General features: G+C 42.7%; 1 protein-coding gene across 1 annotated transcript in view; it reads left to right on the forward strand.

Moving 5' to 3' along the window:
• Positions 1–24,081, forward strand: part of LOC137431314 (neogenin) — a 343,015-nt gene that overhangs the window by 201,467 nt on the left and 117,467 nt on the right. The window contains exons 9-15 of the mRNA XM_078782693.1: positions 4,389–4,543; positions 8,485–8,639; positions 17,232–17,370; positions 17,898–17,947; positions 21,752–21,893; positions 22,312–22,422; positions 23,290–23,484. Of these exons, the coding sequence (XP_078638819.1) occupies positions 4,389–4,543; positions 8,485–8,639; positions 17,232–17,370; positions 17,898–17,947; positions 21,752–21,893; positions 22,312–22,422; positions 23,290–23,484 (947 nt within the window). The remainder of the gene's footprint in view (positions 1–4,388; positions 4,544–8,484; positions 8,640–17,231; positions 17,371–17,897; positions 17,948–21,751; positions 21,894–22,311; positions 22,423–23,289; positions 23,485–24,081) is intronic.

Below are 24,081 nucleotides of genomic sequence, written 5' to 3' on the forward strand. Positions count from 1 at the left end.
TTGCAATGTTTTTGTTTTCATCATCATGCAATCTATCATACTAAAATATGCAATTTCGTATCTGTCTGTCTGTCTGCCCACGATACATTCGTGGGCAGACATACATACACTGCCCACGATCTGCCCACGTTACTTCTCCAATCTCAACCAAACTTTACAAGAGGACTAAGGGTCACACGACAGAGGTTGTAGCGACTTAATTTGCCGCCCTCCCCAAGTGGGGTTTCCACCTTGCGCGAAATCTGTGTTAAGGTGTATATCCGTGTTAAGATAGCTAATCGTGGTGTTTTTCCAAGGCCACTTCTAATAACAAAAGTAAGAACAACACTATTGATAATAGCATAATATTAATGTTACTAGTAAAAAGCTCATCAAATATGATGGGTTGGAACAGTTTATTCGACGGTGCAGCCTCGTGAACGTGCCAAAGTCTGAATCCTCGGCCTAGTGTCAGGTGCCTTATACCTTTTTTATTCATGAGACATCATATGGATGTACCTGCTGCACCTTGAATATATTGTTATATAAGAACAAAACGCTTCTGTACACCGCCCTCGAGGCTTGATTTGCAAGCCGCCGTCTACAGTTCCAAAAGAAGAGACATAATTTCTCTTGTATGGAAAATGTTTTTCGAGTTTGTTTTATCCTAAAAAAATAGACCGTAATGAACACACATTCATGTAAAAGATTGGCATTTAAAATCTACCCTTATGAAGGGGACAGACATCTGTACAAACACACAAACTGGCATTGTGTTTTATATGGTAAATTATGAAACGATATTAACACTAATAATATTCCCCCTCTCCAATTTGTTTTTCCTCCTTGGACAAACACCGAGTTAAGGTAAATAGCTTAACATCGTTGTGTTTTTTTCCAAGGCCGTTTCTAATAACAAAACTAATAACAACAATAACAATAATGATAATGGCATAATGATAATATTAAGGACAATAATATTGACATGATGCCTTTCATATGTCACGTGAAGAAGAAACAGGACATCAAGCATTTCATTTCATCTTCGGAGGACATATTTCCGTTCAAAATGGTGTGTCGGCAAAAACGATGATAAAAAAAAAAAAAAAAAAAATAATAATAATGTTACAGAGAAAATGGACCTCAACACACAGTGGAAGTACAGTCCATTAGTCATTATTTCCAGTTGTAACATCAAAGAAAACTCCGCTCTCAAAGCCTCTAGGGCAAGGCCCAAGACAAGACCTCCCCCGGCTAAGTACATCACACAGCACAGCCACAAGTCTAAAACTTAGGTTGTGAGATCTGCACTGTTACATCCTACTCACTGAAGAGAATAATGCAGGAGTGTCCAATCATACTTTCATACCAGAACCCTTAATCCTCTCTTGTGGACCCTGATTCCACCTGGTGTGGGAGGTGGGGGGGGGGGGGGGGGGGGCAAAACGTGGAAAAACTGCTCTGTCACAATAGTATCAACATTATTACAAAATAAGAATATTATTATTAATAATAATATCAACAATAATAATAGTAGGTATAACAACACCCCCATCCCTCCTGCTCAATCGCCCAGCCATGTCTAAAGCATAATTTTCACACATCATGGTGTGAGAAAATGTATAATTAGGGTAAAAGGTCTGAAAACACACGACTCCTTCTCCACTCCACCCTCCCCCCCATCCTTTCCCTCCAATCCCCGCACGGCCACTCCCCTAAGGAGCGTATGATTCTAGTTAAATGAAACGCACCATTTCTTTGTATTCAACAAACCACCACTTTATCTGAGGCCAAACATTGACCTTGTTTTCTATTTAACGTTTTTTTGCTTACGGCCATTTTCCACACAAGCAGCAATAAATAAATAAATAAAATGGAGAGAAATCCAAGGTGACCCCTCGTCTGCAAACCTCGACCGTGTAGTTAAAAATCCAATGCCTCAAGCCTGTCCTAGTCCCTGACCCTTTGTCATGAAAATATGTAATTTGCGACCTCTCTTTCAGGATGCGTTCTGTTCTCAGAAGTATCAGCTTAGAAAAGCTCTGGTTTCGTGCAAGCTCTTCAAGTAACACAAACCCATGAGTTATTTGCCAAAGCACTATTGTGCAGAAAGTTTTTCCATGAAATGTATTTTTTACGAATAGGAGTTTCAAATTTTTTTGTTTAGTCCTGCCAGTTTGTGATTCAACCTTCGGCCTACCGAGTCATCGAGTGCGATTTTTACTTCTGTCCCTTTTGTGGCCTAGCACAACTCAGCCGCTGATAATAAATGTGTGCTGTCTCATTATATTAATGAAATGTGTGATTCTAATAAGCGGCAAGATAGATTATCAACTCTTGCTTACGGTCCACGAAATATGATTGGGTGCAGATTATCTTGCATTGATTTTTTTTCTCCCTGAGCCATGTTTTCTCATTGGCTTCAGCAGGATAAAGCGGCCCTTCTTAAACCGGAAGAGTGCAATTTGGATCCTTATTAATAATCCTACCTTAATTAAAGTAGTGCGTCTTGGAGACAAATGCTCACTATTAGAGGCTACATTTCTTTCCAGATGGATGCCAATGGGGCCTTGAGGTATCATTAAAGTGAAGCTGATTGTGAAGGCCCTTGTAATTACTGTCACATGTTAGCCTCGTAGGCGGCGAGGCGAGCCGGACAGACTCGGACAAAATCGAACAAGAAAAGCACATTTATTATCTTAAATTGCAATTCCTCTTTGCTTTATGTGTCCATTGATTTGAACAAGGGCCGTGTGGTTCTTTCCAGTAGCAAAAACATCATTGTGATATAAATTGGCTGCCGCGAAGCCATGTTTCTGCCCGATGTTATGTGATTACCTTGTGGGTATAGTCCCCTCACGCTCCACCATGCCTAGGAACATTTATGAAGTCGAACACATTAAGAAAGGTTTCATGTCACTTAAGTTCCAATTGCTCCATGCAGCAAAACACCGCATTGTCTAAAAGCATGTTCTGCCAGAAATGTCCTCTACCAATTAATGAATTTCTGCTTCTTCTTTTTTACTTCAAGATAGGCTCGATTATAGAGAAGAATAATGAAGCTCTTAATTTTAATTTATTTTTTCGTATTCATCTGCTCACACCACACTCTGATCACCACCATGGCTGTGTCGGGATCGCTTTACAGTATCTGAATGGTCAGTAATTATCTAGTTTTTGTATAATTTTTTTTTCTTCATTTTTACACACAAGTAAAATTTCTCAACTGCCAGCGGTTATACCCGGCATGGGATGAGAATGGATTTGACAGGATGGAAAGACCATTGAACAACAACAACAATAATCCAATGACGGATTAGCAACAGAAGCACCACCACCCACCTCGCCGATACGCCCATGGTCAAGAACGAGTGACCCGATGGTTTGAGATTTCATCGGACTGGAGGGCCATAGAATAACACCAGCGATGACGATCTCGTGCCAAACGGAATAAATGGAGATGACAACAGCAATCCTGTGGCAGTTGGGTTTGAAGAGCCAACCACCGGAATGTCGTGACGTCATGCGGCATGGCAAAGGCTTGCAGAAAAGTTTATTTTTGAGTTGGCCCAATGGAACAAATGGAGGAAATATCGGTAAATTTAGATTCTGCAAACAGAATTGTAGCACGTTGTTAATTACGTCTCCAAAGTTTGGTGGTGACATGGAAAGTGGTGAAAGAGGAGATAGGAAGACCACCGTTTAGAGGCCATTTTTCCCCGCAGAGCGGGGGTTGGCCTTTTCGGGGACCGTGGTAGTTGTTGTTTTTTTTGGTCCCATTTTTGAAGCAATGTTTTACGGCCGGATGCCCTTCCTGCCGCCAACCCTTTTTGCCGCCTTTAACGACAAACAGGGAATTACCAGCGAACTGGTACTCAATTAGCCGACCTCGGAAGGATGACAGGCTGAGTCAACCCCCCTGGCGTTAATTCAGCGATCGACTGGGATTCAAACCCAGGATCCTAGGATCCTAAGCCGGCACCCTAGCCGCCAGCCCAACACCAGGGGTCAAAGAGGAGATAGGAAGCATGGTAGATAATGGAGCAGACGTCGTCCTTTTAATTGGATAGATTTTCCACTATGTTCTTCGATTGCCATTTGCATGTCTTGTAATTTTAAAAATGAGAATGATGAAATTACATTTTGATGTCATCAGTTCAGTTTTCTATTGTTCATGCAAATGGTTGATTTGAGGCCTTTTTGAAGATGCAATGACATGTTGATTTGAATTTATATTCCTAAATAACTTGACGCTACAATTCTTGTAAAACATCTGTTCCTGATTTGCAGCAGTTGTGTGGAGTTATGAATGTGATCTTTGGTGTTATACTCAGATTTATATAAGGTGGACAGAGTGACTGAGTGGTAGCAATGTACCATGGAACATTCCGAGTGTGATGTTACCACAGGGGACGACTGGTCAACATAAGCGGTCGAAGCAACCTTAAGGCTACAGTAACCGGTCTTCAGCCAGAGACGGACTACCACTTCTGGGTGACCGCTTTCTACCCTAACAGCACCGGAGAGAGTTCTGCACGCATCAATGTCATCACAAAGCCAGAAGGTTGGTGTCCAACTTTGAGAAAATATTTCACACTTTTTAAACGGTGAAGCCGCTTCAATATTTGGCTGTTTCCTTCCGACCATAAAAAATGAGGAAGAACCTTTCTAAACCACCGTATTTAATTATAAAGATCTCTAAAGGGTAATTCTAATGGTTTCTAATGGTTTCTAATGGGTGATTCTAAAGGCTAATTCTAATGGGTCATAAAGGGTAATTCTAAAGGATAATGCTGAAGGGTAATTCTAATGGTTTCTAATGGGTGATTCTAAAGGCTAATTCTAATGGGTCATAAAGGGTAATTCTAAAGGATAATGCTAAAGGGTAATTCTAATGGGTCTCGTTTGCTTCTCGGCTTTGCCTATTTCATATTAAAAATGCCAAACACGCAAACATGCAAAATGCCTTCCTTTGCACACGGGTGTGATTTTTTTTTGATCATCTCAATGTTTACCTCCTTCCATAACACGATCCAACTGTCAACATAAGATTAACCTGAGTTGGGATTGAAACCGGAAATTGTGCAAAAACAGTTAACTTTGGACTGCTTCCTGGCATCTACAAGGTTTACATATTGTGTTCTCCATGACCTCAATGCACACACATCCCATCACTGGCACCTGGCAATGTCAATATTGTAGAATTATCTGATTTTGATTGTATAATTGTCATCTTCATTCAAATTTCTGAAACCATCCATCCAACTCCATTTGATCATTTTACTCCACCCTCACTACTTGTCATCATCCGATCATCATCATTGTACCATACTCTTGACAGAGCATCAATGCTGCTGAAGTAGTCCCTTGGGAAGGGTTATGCTCAATGGTTTGCCCTTTCTTTCCCAGCAATCAGTCAGAGAAGGGATTTTAAATTTGTTCAGGGTGTCAGAGATAACTTGTCTACTCTTCATGAAATACACTGTGGGATCTTTGACGTCCACCAATGTTTCCACAAGGCAGGTTCCCTGTTTAATTCCCATCCAAAAGGCGGTGCACTTTTGTCACGCAACCCCCTGCCCGCAAAGCAACAATCTGACTATTTGTCTTCATATAAAATGCACCACCCCGCCCGCCTACCTGCACCACCCCGCCTGCCTGCACCACCCTGCCCGCCTGCCTGCACCACCCCGCCCGCCTGCCTGCAGACCAATCATTTTGACTGAAACACTGCATCTTAAGGAAACTCTGTCCAAGTCCCAAATCTTAGACAGAACTTCGAAGAGTGATTTTCTTTCTGAGAAATATAGTTTTCGTTTTCAGGATGAAGTATAATATATCAACAGTTTGCTCCTGTGAATCAGGAAATGGTCCAATTTGTAGAAAGCTTTCTGCACATCTGTGAAAACAAGTTACATTTGTTTTGTCCATGACCAGAGAGGGAACTGTTGGGATGTAAGTTTATGGGATAAAACTCGTAACCATCCATTTTCATGGACACTTAAGTTTTGATTGAATCGTCATTAAAGCATGTTTCACAGAAAATCTTATTGGCTGCTGAAGCAAACCAAGACCAGCAGCACTTTTCCATAGGCCTGTGTGTAAACAGGGATTTGATAAGCGATATCATTAATGTGAGAATCATTTTAAAGATCTAAGCCTGTGGTGGTTAGTGTGCTGCCTGTGGCTGCTGGTTGCATCATTCTCTGAGGGCGCAGCAGCCGCTGATACGATGCCTCTCTGTAACCAGTCATCTGTTGCTCATTTTGCCGACCCCGGAAGGATGACAGGCTGAGTCAACCCACCTGGTGTTAATTCAACGGCATGACATGGGCTCAAACTCAGGACACTAATATATCTAGCCAGCCACCTTTTACCGATCTTGGTCAAACTTGGCTCACAGATAATGAATGATGACTCACATATGTACATCATTTTCTCTCGAGATCAAATCCAGATGGCCGACTGGCTGCCATTTTGTTACTTAAACGTGTCCCCAACAATTTATCGGACATGCATGGATCAATTTTGTTCAATCATGGCATGGAGATAATACATGAGAGTCTACATTGGCAGAAGATTTTGTTTTGTAATGCGACCAAAGATGGCCGACTGGCGGCCTTTAACGCCATACAGCAAAATTACTAAAACCACGGGGATTATGACATTTTATGTATTTTTCTCTTTGTTCTCCATGTTATAAGTCCCCTACCGGTGTACAACGGAGGGAACTATAGGTTTGCACGCCGTCCCTCCGTCTGTCAGTCTGTCAGTCCGTCACGCAAAGAACAGTTTTCCGGACTTTTTTTCTAAACTCTTAATGCTAATGATTTCAAACTTGGTACGTGGTTTCCTCATGATAAGTTACAGATCAAGTTCGAACTTCACGACGTTTCGATCATTTTTGACAAAGTTATGGCACTTTGAACTTTGGGAATTCTGATAATTCTGATGATCCTTAACTCAGTGCCATTTTAAGTTTTAATTTCCTTTAAAAAAGATTTTCTCTGCATTAATAGGACCGATTGAGATCAAATTTTCACCCTAGTGGGGGACTCGGTCTGTATAATATTTTAATGGTAATTATGACGTCACAGGTCACGTGCTTCGGCCGCCATATTGTTTTTCGTGAAAACACGAAACCCCTTTTTCTCTGCAACGGCTGAACAGATCGAGGCCAAACTTTGCAGGCAGAATCGCATACCCATGACAAACAAAAAAGTCAGCGAGCATCATGTCATGCGTCACATGGTTTCAGAGTTATGACGTTTTTAAGCATGAACCTTTAAAACCGAGCCGCTCCCTCATTTTTGATCCAATCGAGGGGAAACTTCACAGATATGTTCAGCATGTCAGTCTACTAAAATGTCCTTTTGGAATTTGCAATAGGGCACGTGGTTTGGCACGTATCGTTAATTAAACGAAAATATTTTTAAAAATGGATATCTCTTGTTTATTCTAGAGTTCTCCTCAAGCCGCACCGCGCTCCCTCAGCCTCGTCTGCGAACGTCAAAAGCGCGACACAGCGCGCGCTTTCGGGAGGGGCGGAGCCAAGCCAAGCAACATATATATACACATCGATCATTGATCGTGAACAGGAAAATATAATAAATTACTGATATTTAGCGACTCGAAAGGTTCTTTATCAACAACTTATTTTCTCGTGCTTCTGCCAACCTGTCTGCAAGGTGTATAAATCAAAGTCCCGAGTGCGAATCACAGGTGAGCCTGTCCTGAGGTAATTAGCGATTGGGAACGATTCAGAACCTGTGGGTAAATAACCCTTGGTAATTTCCCCAACAGTTTTTCGGACGACAGACTGCCGGTAGGGGATATGTATTGCAGCGCAATACTCAGAATGCTTGTTATTATTATTATTATCATCATTATTTTGTATTTTTTCATTACTGACAACTTGCCATTATTAGCAACCACAGGTGTTAATGAGTTATTCAATAGAAACAGTCAATTCATTTTTTCATTTGTGCAAGTGCAGAATTATTTGTTTTCTGCATTTTTCCCCATGCCCTGCATTCTCATTTCCATGTATTGTGAGTGCAGATGAAATTAATTGGCCTCACATAATCAATGACTCCCATGCTGCAGCCAAATCAATAAAAATAAAAGACTTGGTTGCTGGTTACCAACATTGCCATGGTGTCTGTCTGTGGCCATTGGTGCATTCACCTGATACTTTATGTAATCTGTACTCCATTGAATCCTTCTTCAATGTATGTGAGACAGTACCTTGAGTGCTTCTACAATCCATATAATTATCGAGAGATAACTCCAGTTAATTCTCATTAATTTTCTAGATCTGGGTCAGATTCATATTTTTTTCCTTTTCAAAAAATTGGGATCCAAAAATATGAATTCTGTTCCAATATCATAAGGAAACTCCCAGACTGCTGAGAATAATGAGCGACTGATTGGAAACAACAAATTGGAAAATTGCTTGGAAAAGTGAATCTTTCCCCATCCTGTTTGTGCATTTCCCTTTCCCAGCGCTCACTCCGAGCACACCTCAAAACGTGCAGGCATGGCCAACCTCAGCAACTTCGGCCTATGTGAGCTGGTCCCAACCCCCGCTTCACCACCGCCCAATCACTTACTACCGCTTGCTCTACAAAGAACGAGATGGTGGGCCCGGGGAAGAGCAGGTCGGTCCATATGTGCTCCAGATGAGCAAATGCTTTTCGATTGTATGACTAGCTCTTCAACGTGAACATATACTCTCAGTCGAGAGATTAGTTCATTTTGCCCTTGTGATGTTCAATCAAACTGTGTGAACGCTTGGGTAATTCAAAATGAGTCCACTGTGAGTTCCTGTAATAATTTTAGATCATACACTTGACATGCTACAACACACTTTTCGGGAGTAATAATTGATGAGCAGGTTTACCTGGATTGAATGAATGAAGCCTGGTGTTGGCTTAGCGGTTAGGGTGCCGGCTTGGGATCCTGGGTTCGAATCCAGGTCAATAGCTAAATTAACGCCACGGGGGTTGACTCAGCGTGTCATCCTTCCAAGGTCGACAAATTGAGTACCAGCTTGCTGGGATGAATGATCCCGGTGTGTACGCCGATTTAGAATAGGTATCCCTGAGCATCGTATGAGGCGACTAAAGTTTGGTGTCAGGAAGGGCATCCGGCCATAAAAACATTGCCTCAAACAGGGAACCATGAGGTCATGGGGCCCGCAAAGTTAACCCCCGCTTTAGCGGGGAAAAAATGGCCTTAAAACGATCATTCTTTCATTCATGTAGAGTACCGGTATATCTGAATCTAAATCATCATTTTTGCTTGATGTAATCATTTTAACTACCAGCAAGGGTACCCGCCCTATGGGCGGGCTCCAATTGGGAAGCCCAAATGAAAAGGCAAAATATCAGAAATTGAAGGTTTTTTTTATTTTAAACGATTCATATAAACATCCGTTGAATCATATCACACGCAAATCATCAAAATCGAAACAGTATCTTTAGAATTTCAATAAAAGCTACATCACTGTTCATATCGGTAAATATTATTCCATCGTGTTTCAAATCGTGATCGATACACTATGATCGTGATGATCGTGATCGTGAATCGTGATCGATAATCGTGTTCACAATCGCTATGTCGTATGTACTACCGATACGTGTACCAAATTCCCGATACATGTAACTGTACCAAATCAACAGTAAAAGGATTTTGAGCCAATAGCTGTTACGGCATTGGCAAGATCGATGGAGACAGCGATCTGTTAGCGTATTCACCGCCCAAATAGCTATGTGGAATTCTCTCATGTAGAGATTAAACGTTACCGCTGTTACGGCCTTGGCAAGATCGATGGAGACAGCGTTTATTATACTTTTAATGAAGGACACTGTCTCAAGCCCCAGTCCCCATCACGGATGGGGCTCAGCGGTTTACCCGAGCCTGACGGCGAAGGGCAAGGTACACGCTGGCCCGTCCAGTGTAGCGCGCGTGCGGCCCCGGACATCGAAGGGCATTAAACATTCATGAAACATTAAACGTTCATTAAACATTAAACGTTCATTAAAGGATTACGAAACGAAAAACATTACGAAATTACGTTCACACCGTCACGTCAAACACTACCGTGAACACATACATCGTCACAATGAGAACATCGTCACAATGCACGTTATGCAAACGTGAATGTTATGCAGGAGTCCAAACCTGAGAATACTGGAGACCAAAAGCTGAAATTGGGAAAACTAAATAGCCTATTTTACTCCTGGAGATCCCAGGATTACCCACACAAAATATCGTTTCGATTGGTTGAGCCGTTTTTGCGGTACCTTCGAACAGACGGACAGACGTTTGGTGAATTATAGTAAGATTTACTAGTAATAAGCGTCCATAACGATCCTTGACCATGTCGTGCAACGTCGGCCAAGGCCCTCACTTAGTTTTTCTTCTGCCCTCACTTTTTCACCTTTATTCGCTATAAAATTCTTTTTCTGTAGAACCGTTTGAGTAATTGTCATGAAACCTTCAACATAGCAGCTCCTACCCATGGAGTTTTTAAAAACAAAATTACATTATGAGTGGATGGGGAATTCGGCCGACATTCCAAAAAATCAGTTTTATGTAGGCATGGGTTGCAGATTGTTTCACGTCGCAGGAATTAACTTCATAAAAAGGGTTGTCCATACCCTTAAAATGGACGACGTTGTCTTGACAATGAAGAAAAAGTTTTTCTTGGAGGATATTCCTTTTTGCTGAAAAATTTGTGAGAACAGCAATGTGTTAGAAACACGTGGGCTCACGCAACTGGAGATTTTGTCATGAAGATGACGGCTCAGACAGAAGTTTTTTTTGTTTTTTTTCTGGCACAGCCTTCTTCAGGGCACAGTCTTCTACAGGGCACAGTCTTCGTGGTGCTGAATGGGCCAAGATGCTACCTATCCTTTGTGTGCTCAAATGCTAGGTACTGTCCCAGATAGCCACAATAGCTCGCGGGACCCAGGTAACCATAGGGGATGACACAAGGAGTTAAAAACTTGCAAACACATCAATAACATTTCAAATTCCATCTGAAAGTAAAATTTCCACTTTATTTTGAGTCTTTACACAAGCCAGAACAAATAATTTCAATACATTAAACTTTCGTGTTTTAAGGAATTAAAATAAAAGACAAGATTCAAATATTTACTTTGCTTGTTTGTGCTCACTTTATGCTGTGTGACAAAACATCCGTCACCACTCGACACTTGTGTTGTTAATTAAACAAATCACTCGTTGTTTCACTGTCCATTTGGAGTTTGGTGTAAAATTCGAAAATCCTCGTGATCTTTGCATAGTCCATTTTGGGTGGTGGTCTGTGGTTACGTCCCTTAGCGATCCATCTTAGTCTTTCTTAAGATTTGTGAATGTGGTTTTGCTCAGGTGCTTTTCCTGTTTGTTTAATCTATTGATTGGCCAATCCATTGTGATGTCATTGATGATGTGTTGAGTTACACAAGTGAGGCATTTCCTCAAAGACACTTTATTTTCTTTGCTGTCATACAGCATAGAGGCCTGATCGGAAATTCTATCCTGCTGATGAAATCTTAAAACAAAAACACACGTCCAAGACTGATGTTATTTATACAGGCTAGCTCACCTCCCCTTAAGGGTTGTTGTCTTTGCTAAATATATAAAGAGATCTCTTTTTCTTACATCTTGTGCAATTTTGGTTCCATTTCTCCTTGGTCGCTGAGTTTTGGGGGTATTTTTCTTGTAATGAATTCCTCTGTTTATACATTGCTCCTCTTGTTTTTACCCATGAGAGCAAATAAGTGACTTTTCCTTAGGTTTGAGCACTTGTGAAGAGATATGACACTGTCAGAGCAATGAATGAGGCAAGAGGCTTGCAAACCTCCATTTCATCAAATCCAAAACCAGTCACTTAATGCTGCCAGACCAAGCAGGATGTTTATCAGTCAGACTGAAGAAGCAATTGGTTCTTATTGATGGCTGTAGCTACGCGTGCCTACGTGACAGCGCAAAGCCGGACAGGTGCTACATTGCCTGACCTGGCTATGACTTTGTCATTGATCAATGTCTGTTGGCGACTGGTGTAAGACCACCTTGTTGCTCGTGCTCACAACGTTTCTCGATTTGTGACGTGGCAGGCAGCAGGAGGTCGCCCGTAGTCGCCGCTTTTGGAGCAATGATGGAGAGCAGTGAAGCTATCCCTAAAATTCTCACCAATCAGCCAGCTTGTTTCTACTCTCTCGCTATTTACGCCTCGAGCCTCGTGATACTGTCTATGCTCATGCCATTTTGGGAAATCGTGTTTTTTTTTTGTTTTTGTTTTTTGTCGGTGCCAACCTCTGATATCGCAAGTGAAGTGATTGCAAAAACCCATGCAACATTCATTGAACACGAGGGTCGAGGGCATTCATTGACTGCAACTAAGCTATTCAATTATTAAATTGACAGGATGGACAAGCTATTACTCTTGTTTGAACGGCGTTATTGTCCGTCAAGCTTGAAAGCAGCTGTGTGCATGATTCATGAACATAAGCAGCCATCAGTAAAGCCTCTGTAGATCGCTTTGCTTACAGAAGACTCTTGTTTGCACTCTGTCATGTGATAGACAGCTTCGATATGAAATTGTTTTATGCTTGTGATATCAAGTTTTCACATTTAGTATTCTGTGCTCACCGTACTCTTTTGCTCGAAGCCACACTGATTGGTTGACTCGAAAATGCACAGTTGCTGACTGTCCCAATTGTAGAGGTTTAATTCTGCATGATGCACCTCATGTTTATTTACTTGTACAAGAGGCTCATGGCTGAGTGAGGTGACAAAGGGTAAAAAGGCGATGTAATGACAGTCGGCCCAGCGGCCATGTTTCAGGAACTATGTCTTGCACATTTTGTTTGTTAAAGAAGATGGGACAGGTGGTTCACTTTTCCCTTCAAAAAAAACCCACTTACCCAGTCTGGTTCATGTGGTTTGGCATGCCTCCTTCTCTTCAGGATGAACCAAAAACACACAAGCGATGTCACATGCGTTTCACAACCAATCACATTCAAGACGTGGTTTTTTTTCCTGCAAAATGAAATGCATTTCTCCACAGAAATTCTGGGAAATCCACTTACATTTGCTGCAGGTGTTGCTTTTCACCTAGGGTGGAAATTACGATCAGATGGAGTACTTGTAATTTTTTTTGTTTACCTCATGTCTCACTTTAATTGGATAGGGATCTCCTCACAAATTTTCATCGTTTTACAAGAATGTGTACACACACACACCACCTTTAGTGGCCATTCTTCCCTGCAGGGCAGGGGTTGGTCCCCATTTTGAAGCAAAGTTTTATGGCCGGATGCCAACCCTGTTAGTCGCTTCTTGTGACACGCAGGGAATTACCAGTGAACTGGTACTCAATTTGCCAACCTCGGAAGGATGACAGGCTCAGTCAACCCCCCTGGTGTTAATTCAGTGATCGACCGGGATTCAAACCCAGGATCCTAGGATCCCAAGCCACCACCCTAACTGCTAAGCCAACACCAGGCTTTACAAGAATGTGTCTGGTGAAATATACACAAATGGTACACAATCGTGTTTCTCACAGTCTGAGAGTCCTTTAGGTGCTTTTTTGCAAACTCCAAGCGGGCTTTCACATGTCTTTCACTGAGGAGAGACTTCCGTCTGGCCACTCTGCCATAAAGCCCAGATCGGTGGAGTGTTGCAGTGATGGTTGTCCTTCTGGAAGCTTCTCCCATCTCTACACAGGATCTCTGGAGCTCAGCCAGAGTGACCATCGGGTTCTTGGTCACCTCTCTTACCAAGGCCTTCTCCCCCGATTGCTCAGTTTGGCCGGGCGGCTTGCTCTAGGAAGAGTCATGGTTGTTCCAAACTTCTTCCATTTAAGAATTATGGAGGCCACTGTGCTCTTGGGAACCTTCATTGCACCAGAAATTTTTCATAGGCTTCCCCAGATCTGTGCCTCGACACAATCCTGTCTCGAAGCTCTGCAGACAGTTCCTTCGACCTCATGGCTTGGTTTTTGCTCTGATATGCATTGTCACCTGTGAGACCTTATATAGACAGGTGTGTGCCTTTCCAAATCATGTCCAATCAATGGAATTTACCACACGTGGACTCCAATCAAGGTGTAGAAACATCTCAAAGATGACCAAGACAAATGGGAGGCACCTGAGCTAAATTTCAAATGTCACAACAAAGGGTCTGAATACTTATGTAAATGTGATATTTCAGTTTTTCCTTTTTAATAAATTTGCAAAACTTTCTAAAATCCTGTTTTCTCTTTGTCATTATGGGGTATTGAGTGTAGATTGATGAGGGAAAAAATGAATTTAAACGATTTCAGCATAAGGCTGCAACTTAACAAAATGTGAAAAAGTGAAGGGGTCTGAATACTTTCTGAATGCACTGTATGTACAGGGTGTTTCAAAAAAAGTGGAGTATTTGAGTAGCCAAATAGTCTGTCCTTTCTTATGCAATACCCTTCTCTCTTGCAGATTATGGTGGTGGTGGTATGCCATTTCTAACCAAGTAGTCAGTCGGACCCTACGTCAACTATGTTGTTTACAGTGGAACAAAAAGTGAAAATCATGGCTTCGTGGTTTGAGACAAACTCCTACATGCAGGTGCGCCGACGATACTGTCAGTATTATAATGTTCACACCCATAATGGACCTTCCAATGGGAGCGTTCAGCAGGTTGTGGAGCACTTCCAAGCATATGGATGCATGAAAAATCAAAATAAAGACAAAATGGAACACTGATCTTGTCAGAGATTCTGCTATCGAAAGTCCTTAGAAATCCCACCGTCGGCTTTCCCGAGAAATGGCGATCTCGGCCTCATCTGTGTGGCACGTTCTCACGTCTGAACTCAAGCTCTACCCCAGCATCATATCTGTAAGGCATAAACTACCTCTGAATGACAGGCAAGAGCAGTAATAATATGTGACTGGTTCAGTGACCGAATGGAAAGGTAACCAAATTGGATCAACTGCTTGAGGTTCAGTGATGAAGCACACTTCCATCTGAATGGGGCTATCAACAATCACAACATCTTCTGGGGGTGCTGAGCCTCCTGAGGAGGTGTCTGAGATATCTCTCAAGGGACCCAAGTCCACTTGCTTCTGTGCATTGAATGCCAGATGGGGTATGCTGGGACCGTATTGGTTCGAGGGTGCCAATTGTAAGATGGTGAGCGTCAACAGCGAGGTCTTACGCCAATTCCATGCTGATTTCGCTCAACTACTGTCTCCAAGCTAACTCAGACGTCTCCAAACTAACTCATGCAGGACGGTGCCCCACCGCACATTGCAGGTGAAACCATCTACCTGCTCCACCAGCTGTTTGGAAATCGTGCCATCAGCCTGGGCACAACGCATGAGTTGGCACCCCTCAGCCAGATTTGAATCCATTGGATTTTTTTTATTTTGGGGTGCTGCCAAGGGTCAAGTTTATGTCAACAAACCTCAAACCCTGGCTGTCCTGAAGCAGGAGGTGGAGCACTACCGGCAGGCTACCACTCCAGCCACTTGCAGACAAGTTGTGGAGAATTTTCGGAGTCAGGATCAAAGCCTGTTTGAACAGAGGCAGAGCACACATCGAAAATGTCAATTACAAGCAGTATAATGAGTGACTTGTAAATGGCATGGTGTTTGCTTTCCATCAATGTATCACTGAACTTGCTACCTTTTGGATTTTTTTTTACAATACAACGTTCAAATAGACCACTTTTTGAAACACCCTGTATGTATGTATGTTTGTATGTTTGTACACCTATATAAATCCAAATTTCACGATTGTGTCTGAATGGGGTAAATGTCATAACGACAGCACGTATAATGCTCAATAATACCTCATTTTAGAGCTCTTGGGTCCGGGCAGTACACATGGAAGTCTAAAAATGTCAATATTCATGCAATTTATAGTTGTGTGCATTTGTTTTTGCACACGCAGGTGGTGTATTGGTCCAGATTCGCTGGTTGACACACATACTGGAAGTTATAAAAAAAATCATATAACCACAAACTATTCAGTCAATTCTGTCCAACATATAATTACCTTTTTGACGATTTACTTCACCGACAAACTTTAGATCTGGGGTTGGAAAGGAGGGGCGAAGGACTTGCGGTTGGGAATGGGGGGCCGGGAGGGTGGAGGGTGGTTGGGATTTTATAGTTTTGGACTTATGGTTGGGAATTCAGGGTGGGAGGATTGCATACTTGGAGTTGGGAGGGGTGGGACGAGGACTTGAAGAATTAGAAAGGGGGATTGGAGGACAAAGAGTTGGAGTGGTGGGGGAGGGAGGGACAGAGTAGATCCTCACTGCAGTAAAATCCTCGCTATACATCGTAGATGCTTGTCAGGGGTGCGTTCAGTTAACAATGAGGTTGCTTGATACAAAGCACTCAAGGAAGCACTCAAACGGAATGGAGTGGTTGCCATTGCTTAGCAACATGGCTGCCTCCAATCTAAAGTTTTGCAGGTTGTAGATTTTAAATAATTTGGATGAAAGTAGAAGTAAGAATAAAAAGTATGAACGACCTGTTTCAATATTGTAATCTGTGACAGTAGAATTCAAGAAATAGCCCCAATCATTTTTAATATGACTACAGCAGCCATTTTTCGAACATAAGTGGGCATGTTCCATTGGCATTTCCTGTTGGTCAGTATGCATGCAGCAATAGCTGTTGTGGCACTTGCTTCCTGGTATGCACTGCAGTAATGGGGTCTGATCTCGACTTAATGTATTGTAGGGTTTGACTAGTTCACTCTGGGGAGGAGCTTCTGCACCTCTCTGATGAATGTCATGGGGACCTACTCCTTTTGAGGAGTGATCCAATTGTAAGACCATGCATTCTGACCTTTTGGGGTGAGGATAGATATGTGTTTGATCGACCATGTACTTCAGCCTTTGTGCTGAGCTGCCTGTGTGTGTGTGCTCATGGGACCGTTTTGGTGGACTTTCTACTTTGGCCATGGGGGCAAGGTGTGTGTTCCAAGTGCTGTTTCAATGGTCACAGTGTTGCTGTAGGTTGGAGAGCTGATTATATTATTATAATCATATGTGTAAACACACACACACACACACACACACACACACACACACACACACACACATACACACTTACATGTGGTGTTTCTTGCATGCTCACTTGTGTACGGTATACAGTATTACATGTGTTTGCACATCTGAATGTTCATTTGCAAGCATGTTTGTGTGTAAATTAATATACAACTTAATTTGCATATATTTTCACTTCATGCAGGAAGTCACCAACGAAGAGGTTTCATCTCAAATTTACAACTTAAAGAAGTTTACAGAGTTCATCGTGCAAGTATTCGCAGTGAACCAGCATGGGGCGAGCATTCCGTCCGAAGAAGCTATGCTGCGCACGTTTTCTGATGGTACAATGCAAATGTTGCCTTGATCACCTGCAGTTATTTTACTTGTTTTTCTTTTACAAGTTTTCTAACAAATAACTGTTTTCTGTCTTCTGACTTGATATCACAATGGAAAAAGTTACAGTGGTCATTGTGTATTATCAAATCTGGTGTGAATCACATCTGATGGCAACTTAACAACACTCTTATTGGTCCTGCAAATTATCATTGTATACTCTTGTAGCACAATCATCATTGCATTGTTGTGGAATTTAGTGGGGTGGTATTTGGTGCAACATCAAACTCTGCTCAAAACTGTTTCACTCACGTATGAGTGGCACATTTCCTGAGGTGCAACATGATTAAATTGTGTACCTACTGCAGTGGTACTTTATCTCCATTTCGGAGGTATAACACGACTGTTTTACTTCCTGAGTGGAGGAAACAATTCACCTTCACCTTGCATGTTTTGGCTGATATGCTGCCACTCCCGAAATGCTTATATTGTGCCAACAATATTGTGTACTTATAAAATGTGTTTTTGTTTGCAGTCCCAAGTGCACCTCCACAGAATGTCACCGCAGAAGCAGTCAATTCCAAGGTGAATATAATATTCTATATATAACCGCACACATTGCCTTTTCCTGTTTTACGTATAGGCCTCAAACAAAACAAACGAAACTTATTTCACTAAAGCTGGTTGGGGTCAGGAAGGGCCCTATTAATAAATGAAGTGATCACCCACTGGTATAGCTTCCCAACAGGCAAGGCTCGGGTCCAACGTTTTGTTAACAGAGTGGTCTTCGCCAATGGTACCGGTATTCATCTGGGAATCAGTTGTTAGAAAATCAGACCAGAGCCTTAATAGCTGGACAAGTATATGACTTTGTAATTTTTTTTATTTTTTTTTATTTTTTATTATTATTATTATTATTTTTTTTGTATACTGAATCGAGGCTCGTGAAAGAGCTAACATTTATTTCACAAACAAATCAAACAGACAAACAAAATATATAAAAAGAGGGAGCGGTAGACAAGATAGGGAGAGAAGGGGAAGCACACAATCACAACATTTGAGAGCAGGGACATCGGGAGATGTGTGGGAGGGAGAGGGCTTGGGGGGAGGGTGGGTGGGAGAAGTATAAAACACAAGGACACCAAGGACTTCCAGGACAGAAGTTGGTATTTCAAAAAAGTGGATTTGGGGTGAAATTAGCGGGGGTAGAAAAGATCAAGGTTTTGGATGGGGGAAGATAAGAGATGGTGGTGAACAGCTGTTTTAAAGACCTGGAGGGAGGAGTGGGATTGAAGAGAGTGAGGGAGTTTGTTCCAGAGGCGGGAGAAAAGAGGAATGAAGGAGTGAAGGTGAGCAGAGACTCTTGATTTTGGCAGTTTGACCATAAGAGGGTTGCAGGCAGATCTTGTGCGACCTGTAGGAATATTTGCGGGACAGAGCCCAGAGAGAGCTGGGGGGGCAAGACCAGAGAGGAGTCGGTAGAAGACGGAAAGACCACCAACCTGCCTGCGGTGAGTGAGTGAGAGGCCCTTGGAGTTAGCTTCATCGCGGGAGATTCCAATGATTCTGAACGCTTTGGTTTCAACAGCGTGAAGACGAGCTAGGTGTGAGGCAGGAGTACCAGCCCAGAGGGGAGAGCAGTATTCCATTGAGCTGCGGATGAAAGCCTTGTATGTGGTGAGGAGCTCAGGTGTGCCAAGGAAGGACTTCGCACGACGGAGGATGCCCAGTCGGCGACTGGCTTTGGAGGCCAGATTTGAAATGTGGTTTTCCCAGGAAAGATCATGGCAGATAGTGAGACCCAAAAGCTTGAGTGACAGAACTTATTGGAGAGGATTATTCAGAAAGTGGATGGGAGGGTTGTCCAGTCGGTCTTTTCGGAGAGACATCATAAGAGTGTGAGATTTGTCAGGATTGAAAGACATGTTCCACTTGTTTGCCCAGTCTGTGATTTTGTCCAGGTCTGCAGAGAGTGAGGAGGCTGCAGACTGCCGATCTGAGGGATGAAGAATGGAGCGACAGAGAGTAGAGTCATCAGCAAAGAGATACAGAGGATTTTCAAGAGAGTCAGAGAGATCATTGATGAAGACCAGAAAAAGCACAGGGCCCAGAACACTGCCTTGTGGAACTCCAGCCTGAACAGGAAGAGGAGATGAGAGAAACCCATTCAGGGCCACATGTTGACTACGACTAGAGAGGAAGTCCGCCAGCCATGCGTGGAGATTTCCATGGATACCAAATGAGGAGAGTTTGGTGAGCAGAGCGGGGTGCCAGACCGTATCGAAGGCACGTGATATGTCAAGGGAGACTGCTCTAATTTCCTGTTTGGCATTGAGCACCTCCATCCATTGTTGAGAAAGCAGAAGCAGCATGTCCAGAGTAGAGTGACCAGGTCTGAAACCAAATTGATGATCAGAGATCAAGCCATTGGAGAAGAGGAAAGATTTCATATCCGAAGCAATGATGGATTCCATGACTGCTGATAATTGGGAGAAGGCTGATTGGTCTGTAGTTGCTAGGATTTGTTTTTGCACCTTTTTTGTGCAAAGCGGTGATGTTGGCTGATTTCCAAGCAGATGGCAGATGACCTTGAGCAAAAGAGAGGGTGAAGAGAACAGAGGGAGGGAGTGAAAGAGCAGAAGAACAGGATTTTAGGACCCGTGGGCTGATGCCGTCAGGTCCAGTTGCAGAATCAGAGTCGAGGGTTGACAGAAACATTTCCACCTTGTCAGGAGGAAAGGACACAGAGTCCAGGAGCAGCTGGGTATGACTGGGTACGGTGGGTACAGAGAGGGATGGGTTTGGGACACAAGATTTAGAGGCAAACACAGAGTTGAGGCATTCAGCTTTTTCACGTGCGGAGTCAGCCGTGTGGCCGTTTGAGGTGAGGGAGGGGATGGAGGGGGAACAAACACCAGAAACAGATTTGACCAGACGCCACCAGGATTTGGAAGAGGGAGACAGATAAGAGAGTTCGGTCTTGAGAACGGAGAGATATTGTTTCCTGGCTCTCCTGAGGGTGGACACACACTTGTTTCAGGCTTTGTGAAAGGAAATGAGATTTCCTTCCGTTGGATTTGCTTTCCAGGAGACGAAGGCAAGTTGTTTCTGGGCAACAGCCTCACCACAAGATTCCGTGTACCATGGACGGGAGGAAGGGTATGACAATTGAAGACGAGATGGGATAAATCTGTGCATGAGAGAGAGCAATTTACTTTGGAAGAATTCCCAGGATGAGTTGATGTCAGAGGCGGTAGAGATGGGAGACCAGTCCAGATGATTGATGGCTGCTTGAAGACCATGCCAGTTGGCCTGAGTGAAATGCCAGACTCGTCGACGCTGAGCAGGCTCCCTGAGAATGGTCAGAGAGATGTCCACTTTAAGAAGCACATGATCAGATGAGCCGATTGGAGCAGAAGAAGAGCAGCAGACATTTTCAGGGACGTTAGACATAACCAACATAGCTTTGGCCTATGTTGACGTTTTGGCCTATGTTGACCTCAAAATGGTGGTTGAATTCAGTTCACTGATATGAAAATCCTATTCAAATTTCATCGGACCACCAACTCTACCATTTGGTGAAGTTTCGTGAAGATCGGTTTTAAATTGTGACCTGTGGGTAAGTAAGTATAAGTGAGCGGACAGACACACACACACACACACACACACACACACACACACACACACACACACACACACACACACACACACACACACACAAACCGGAGTGATCAACATACTTGTCAAAAAAAAAATTGTTGAGTAATTAATTGAATGCATTCAATAAGTTGAGTCCTACACACCTTGTAAGTCCATCGTCAGGTATGTTTTGGCCTATCGTGAAATTGGTTTAAACTTCCGAACAGTTAGTATTCATTTTCTTCAGTAATTGCATCCTGTTTGTATTAATTGCTGATGTGAATTATAGTATTGGTCATGACTGTTGCAGAAGCAATGGATTTTATCAACTGAAAGTTGGTAGAGTTATCTTTACCTTGGTACAGCTGATGTTTAAGGCATTATTTGTGCTTTGGCACTTAAACAGAACCGAAGATCCGAACTTCTGAAGTGGTTAACGTTTGATCATCTAAGCATCAGCCAGCCAGACCACATTTCCCATGACACTTTTATCAACTTTTACTTTATAAACTCCATTGTTCATCGAGAGTAGTATTCCGTTTTTGACCAAGCAGTCAGTTACAGATGCTTTTGCTCAAAATTGTTGCATTTATCAGCTTCATGGGAAGGTGTGAACAGCTAGTGGACCATTAACTACGCAAGTGGTGTAACTGACAAAATAATCTGCATCGAAAAATAACACCTTAAGCACCACCGCCGGATACCAAATCAACACGATTAATAAGGACATGACACTGGATTCCCCGACAGTCAGTGATGGTGCGCTGGCAGCCTCCTCCAGCCGGCTCTACCAACGGTGAAATCGTCAGCTATCGCATACGATACCGCAAGAGCCACCGCCGTGGAGAGAATGAGATGAGCAATGGGCTACAGCTGCAACATCGACTTACAGGTAAGGTCCACAAATTGGCTCAAGACATTCTGCTTACTTCTTATATGTCTCTAAAGCAGGTTTATAGAGATTGGCATTTTAGTGTTGGACAAGCGGTCAGTTGCAGCATAATTTACTCTTTTCCATTGAGGTGAGGCTGCTGTATAAGATCAGTATAATACATGTTATGTTTTCAAAAATGGTTGAATTTTTAACATCCACCCCCCATATGCAATAAACATGCTCTTTCCTTTGCTTCCCTATTACTTTTCTTTCACTCCTTATTTATCTCCCCCTTTCCCTTTTGTGTACATGATACACATCAATACTTCATTTCATAGTCAGCAGTGAATGATGATGCAACAACCACTTTGAATTGGTTGAGAATTAACATAAAACTATGTGCATCTCCTTATTTTTAACTGTCTTTACCTGGCAGGGCTCGACAGAGCTTCAGAATACAGTATACGTGTGTCAGCCATGACAATCAATGGTTCAGGACCAGTGTCTGAATGGGTCACAGTGGAAACATTCAGGGAGGGCTTGGATGGTAAGCATCTGTGTGGCATAATGGGGATGTGACATACACATGATTGGCTAAATCAAGTCTTACTGTGTCGAAGTTTCCTTTTTTTATACTTGGATATTTAAGTTGTTGGATGAGCTGAATGGGAAATGTGTGAGGGGTGTTACATACTGATGGTGGGAAAGGAAGAGCAAGTACTGTAGACGGAATGACCTTTTATGAAGAGAGAGCATCTCAGAATAAGTCAGAATTTTATTTGTCTTCCCTCGTATGCAGCACAAGGCTGCGGGGTAGCATCATTGGCTGAGGGTGTGGCTGTGCCGCTGATGCAATGCCCTCTGCTGGTTAAGGCAGGAATTTATGAATTTGTTCAGGGTGCCAGCGATAGCTCGCTTACTCTTTGTGAAGGACACCGTGGGATCTTTAAGTCCACCATCTAATGCCGGAAGACTGGACGCCCATTTAACATCTATCCGAGGGATGGCACACACATTGATGAATGACCCTGCCTGTGAAACATCAGGATGACAGAAACGCCAGTAGCTGAGTTGGGATTTGAACCCTGCTTAGACAGCTTAGAGAAGAGTGTGCATACCTCTTAGCCATCCTGTCTGCCCAAAGGTTTTAATACCAGGTGATGATCAACTAAGACCTTGAATAACTGAAAGTATGAATAGGAGTGGATAAAAACTAGAAAAATGGTTCCCCAGACAGGAGAATTGAAGGAATTGAGGATTGCAAGTAAGCTGTCTAACTTGAATGGGAATTACCTAGTATTTTTTGTAAATATTATTTGAATAATTGCAGACGCATCATGACCTGCTGATAGCAGAACAACGTCCTCAATGGCCTTTCTATCAATGTTTTTGTTTTAACTCTCATCCAATGCAGAATCACGTGTGCCCGAGCAGCCAAGCTCACTGCATGTTCGGCCGCTTCCTGGCAGCATTGTTGTGAGTTGGACTCCGCCCAAGCAGTTGGAAGTTCTTGTGCGGGGATACATCATCGGCTATGGTGTGGGTAGCCCATATGCCGAGACAGTCCGTGTGAATAGCAAGCAACGGTACTACACGATCAGACCACTTGGTGAGAACTGTGGGGGCAACCCTATCATTCATATGTATTCTTCCATTGACGTGTTTAATTATTTCCGGATGTGTTAAGGTTAATTTTTTTGTTTACTTTAGTTTATGAGTGTTGAGAACTTCATAATATTGATATAAGCAATGAATATGCTTGTTCTGTTTTTTTGTTATTCTGTCTTTCCAACGATTTTCTCTTAAGCTACTCAACCAAGGACAATAAAACCCATAGGGAGTTTCGGTTTTGTATGATATTTTACATTACAAATTACCTTATATGTTTTTACGGCGTAGCCCATTGGGAAGAGCCGTCTAGAACAGTATTTATCTGTCTGTATGTATGTAGGTATGTATGTATGTCCCCTCAAACGTATACCAATCAGAGGTGAGAATCTGGTCACATGACAGGGTGATGTGATTACGGCTGATGTCATTACGGCGGTGCTGCGGCTGATTCTCCACACTTGGCCATTTTGATTTATATGCCGTTCAGGCTGAACATATCGTCGAACCTGTCATATATCACAATCGCCATGCTCTACCTTTACGTTTTTCATTCAGTGTTAAACACAAACAAACCGATTGTTAAAATGACCATCAA

Source organism: Myxine glutinosa, chromosome 7, assembly GCF_964187855.1.
Source record: "Myxine glutinosa chromosome 7, kmMyxGlut1.1, whole genome shotgun sequence".
NCBI classification, from domain to species: domain Eukaryota; kingdom Metazoa; phylum Chordata; class Myxini; order Myxiniformes; family Myxinidae; genus Myxine; species Myxine glutinosa.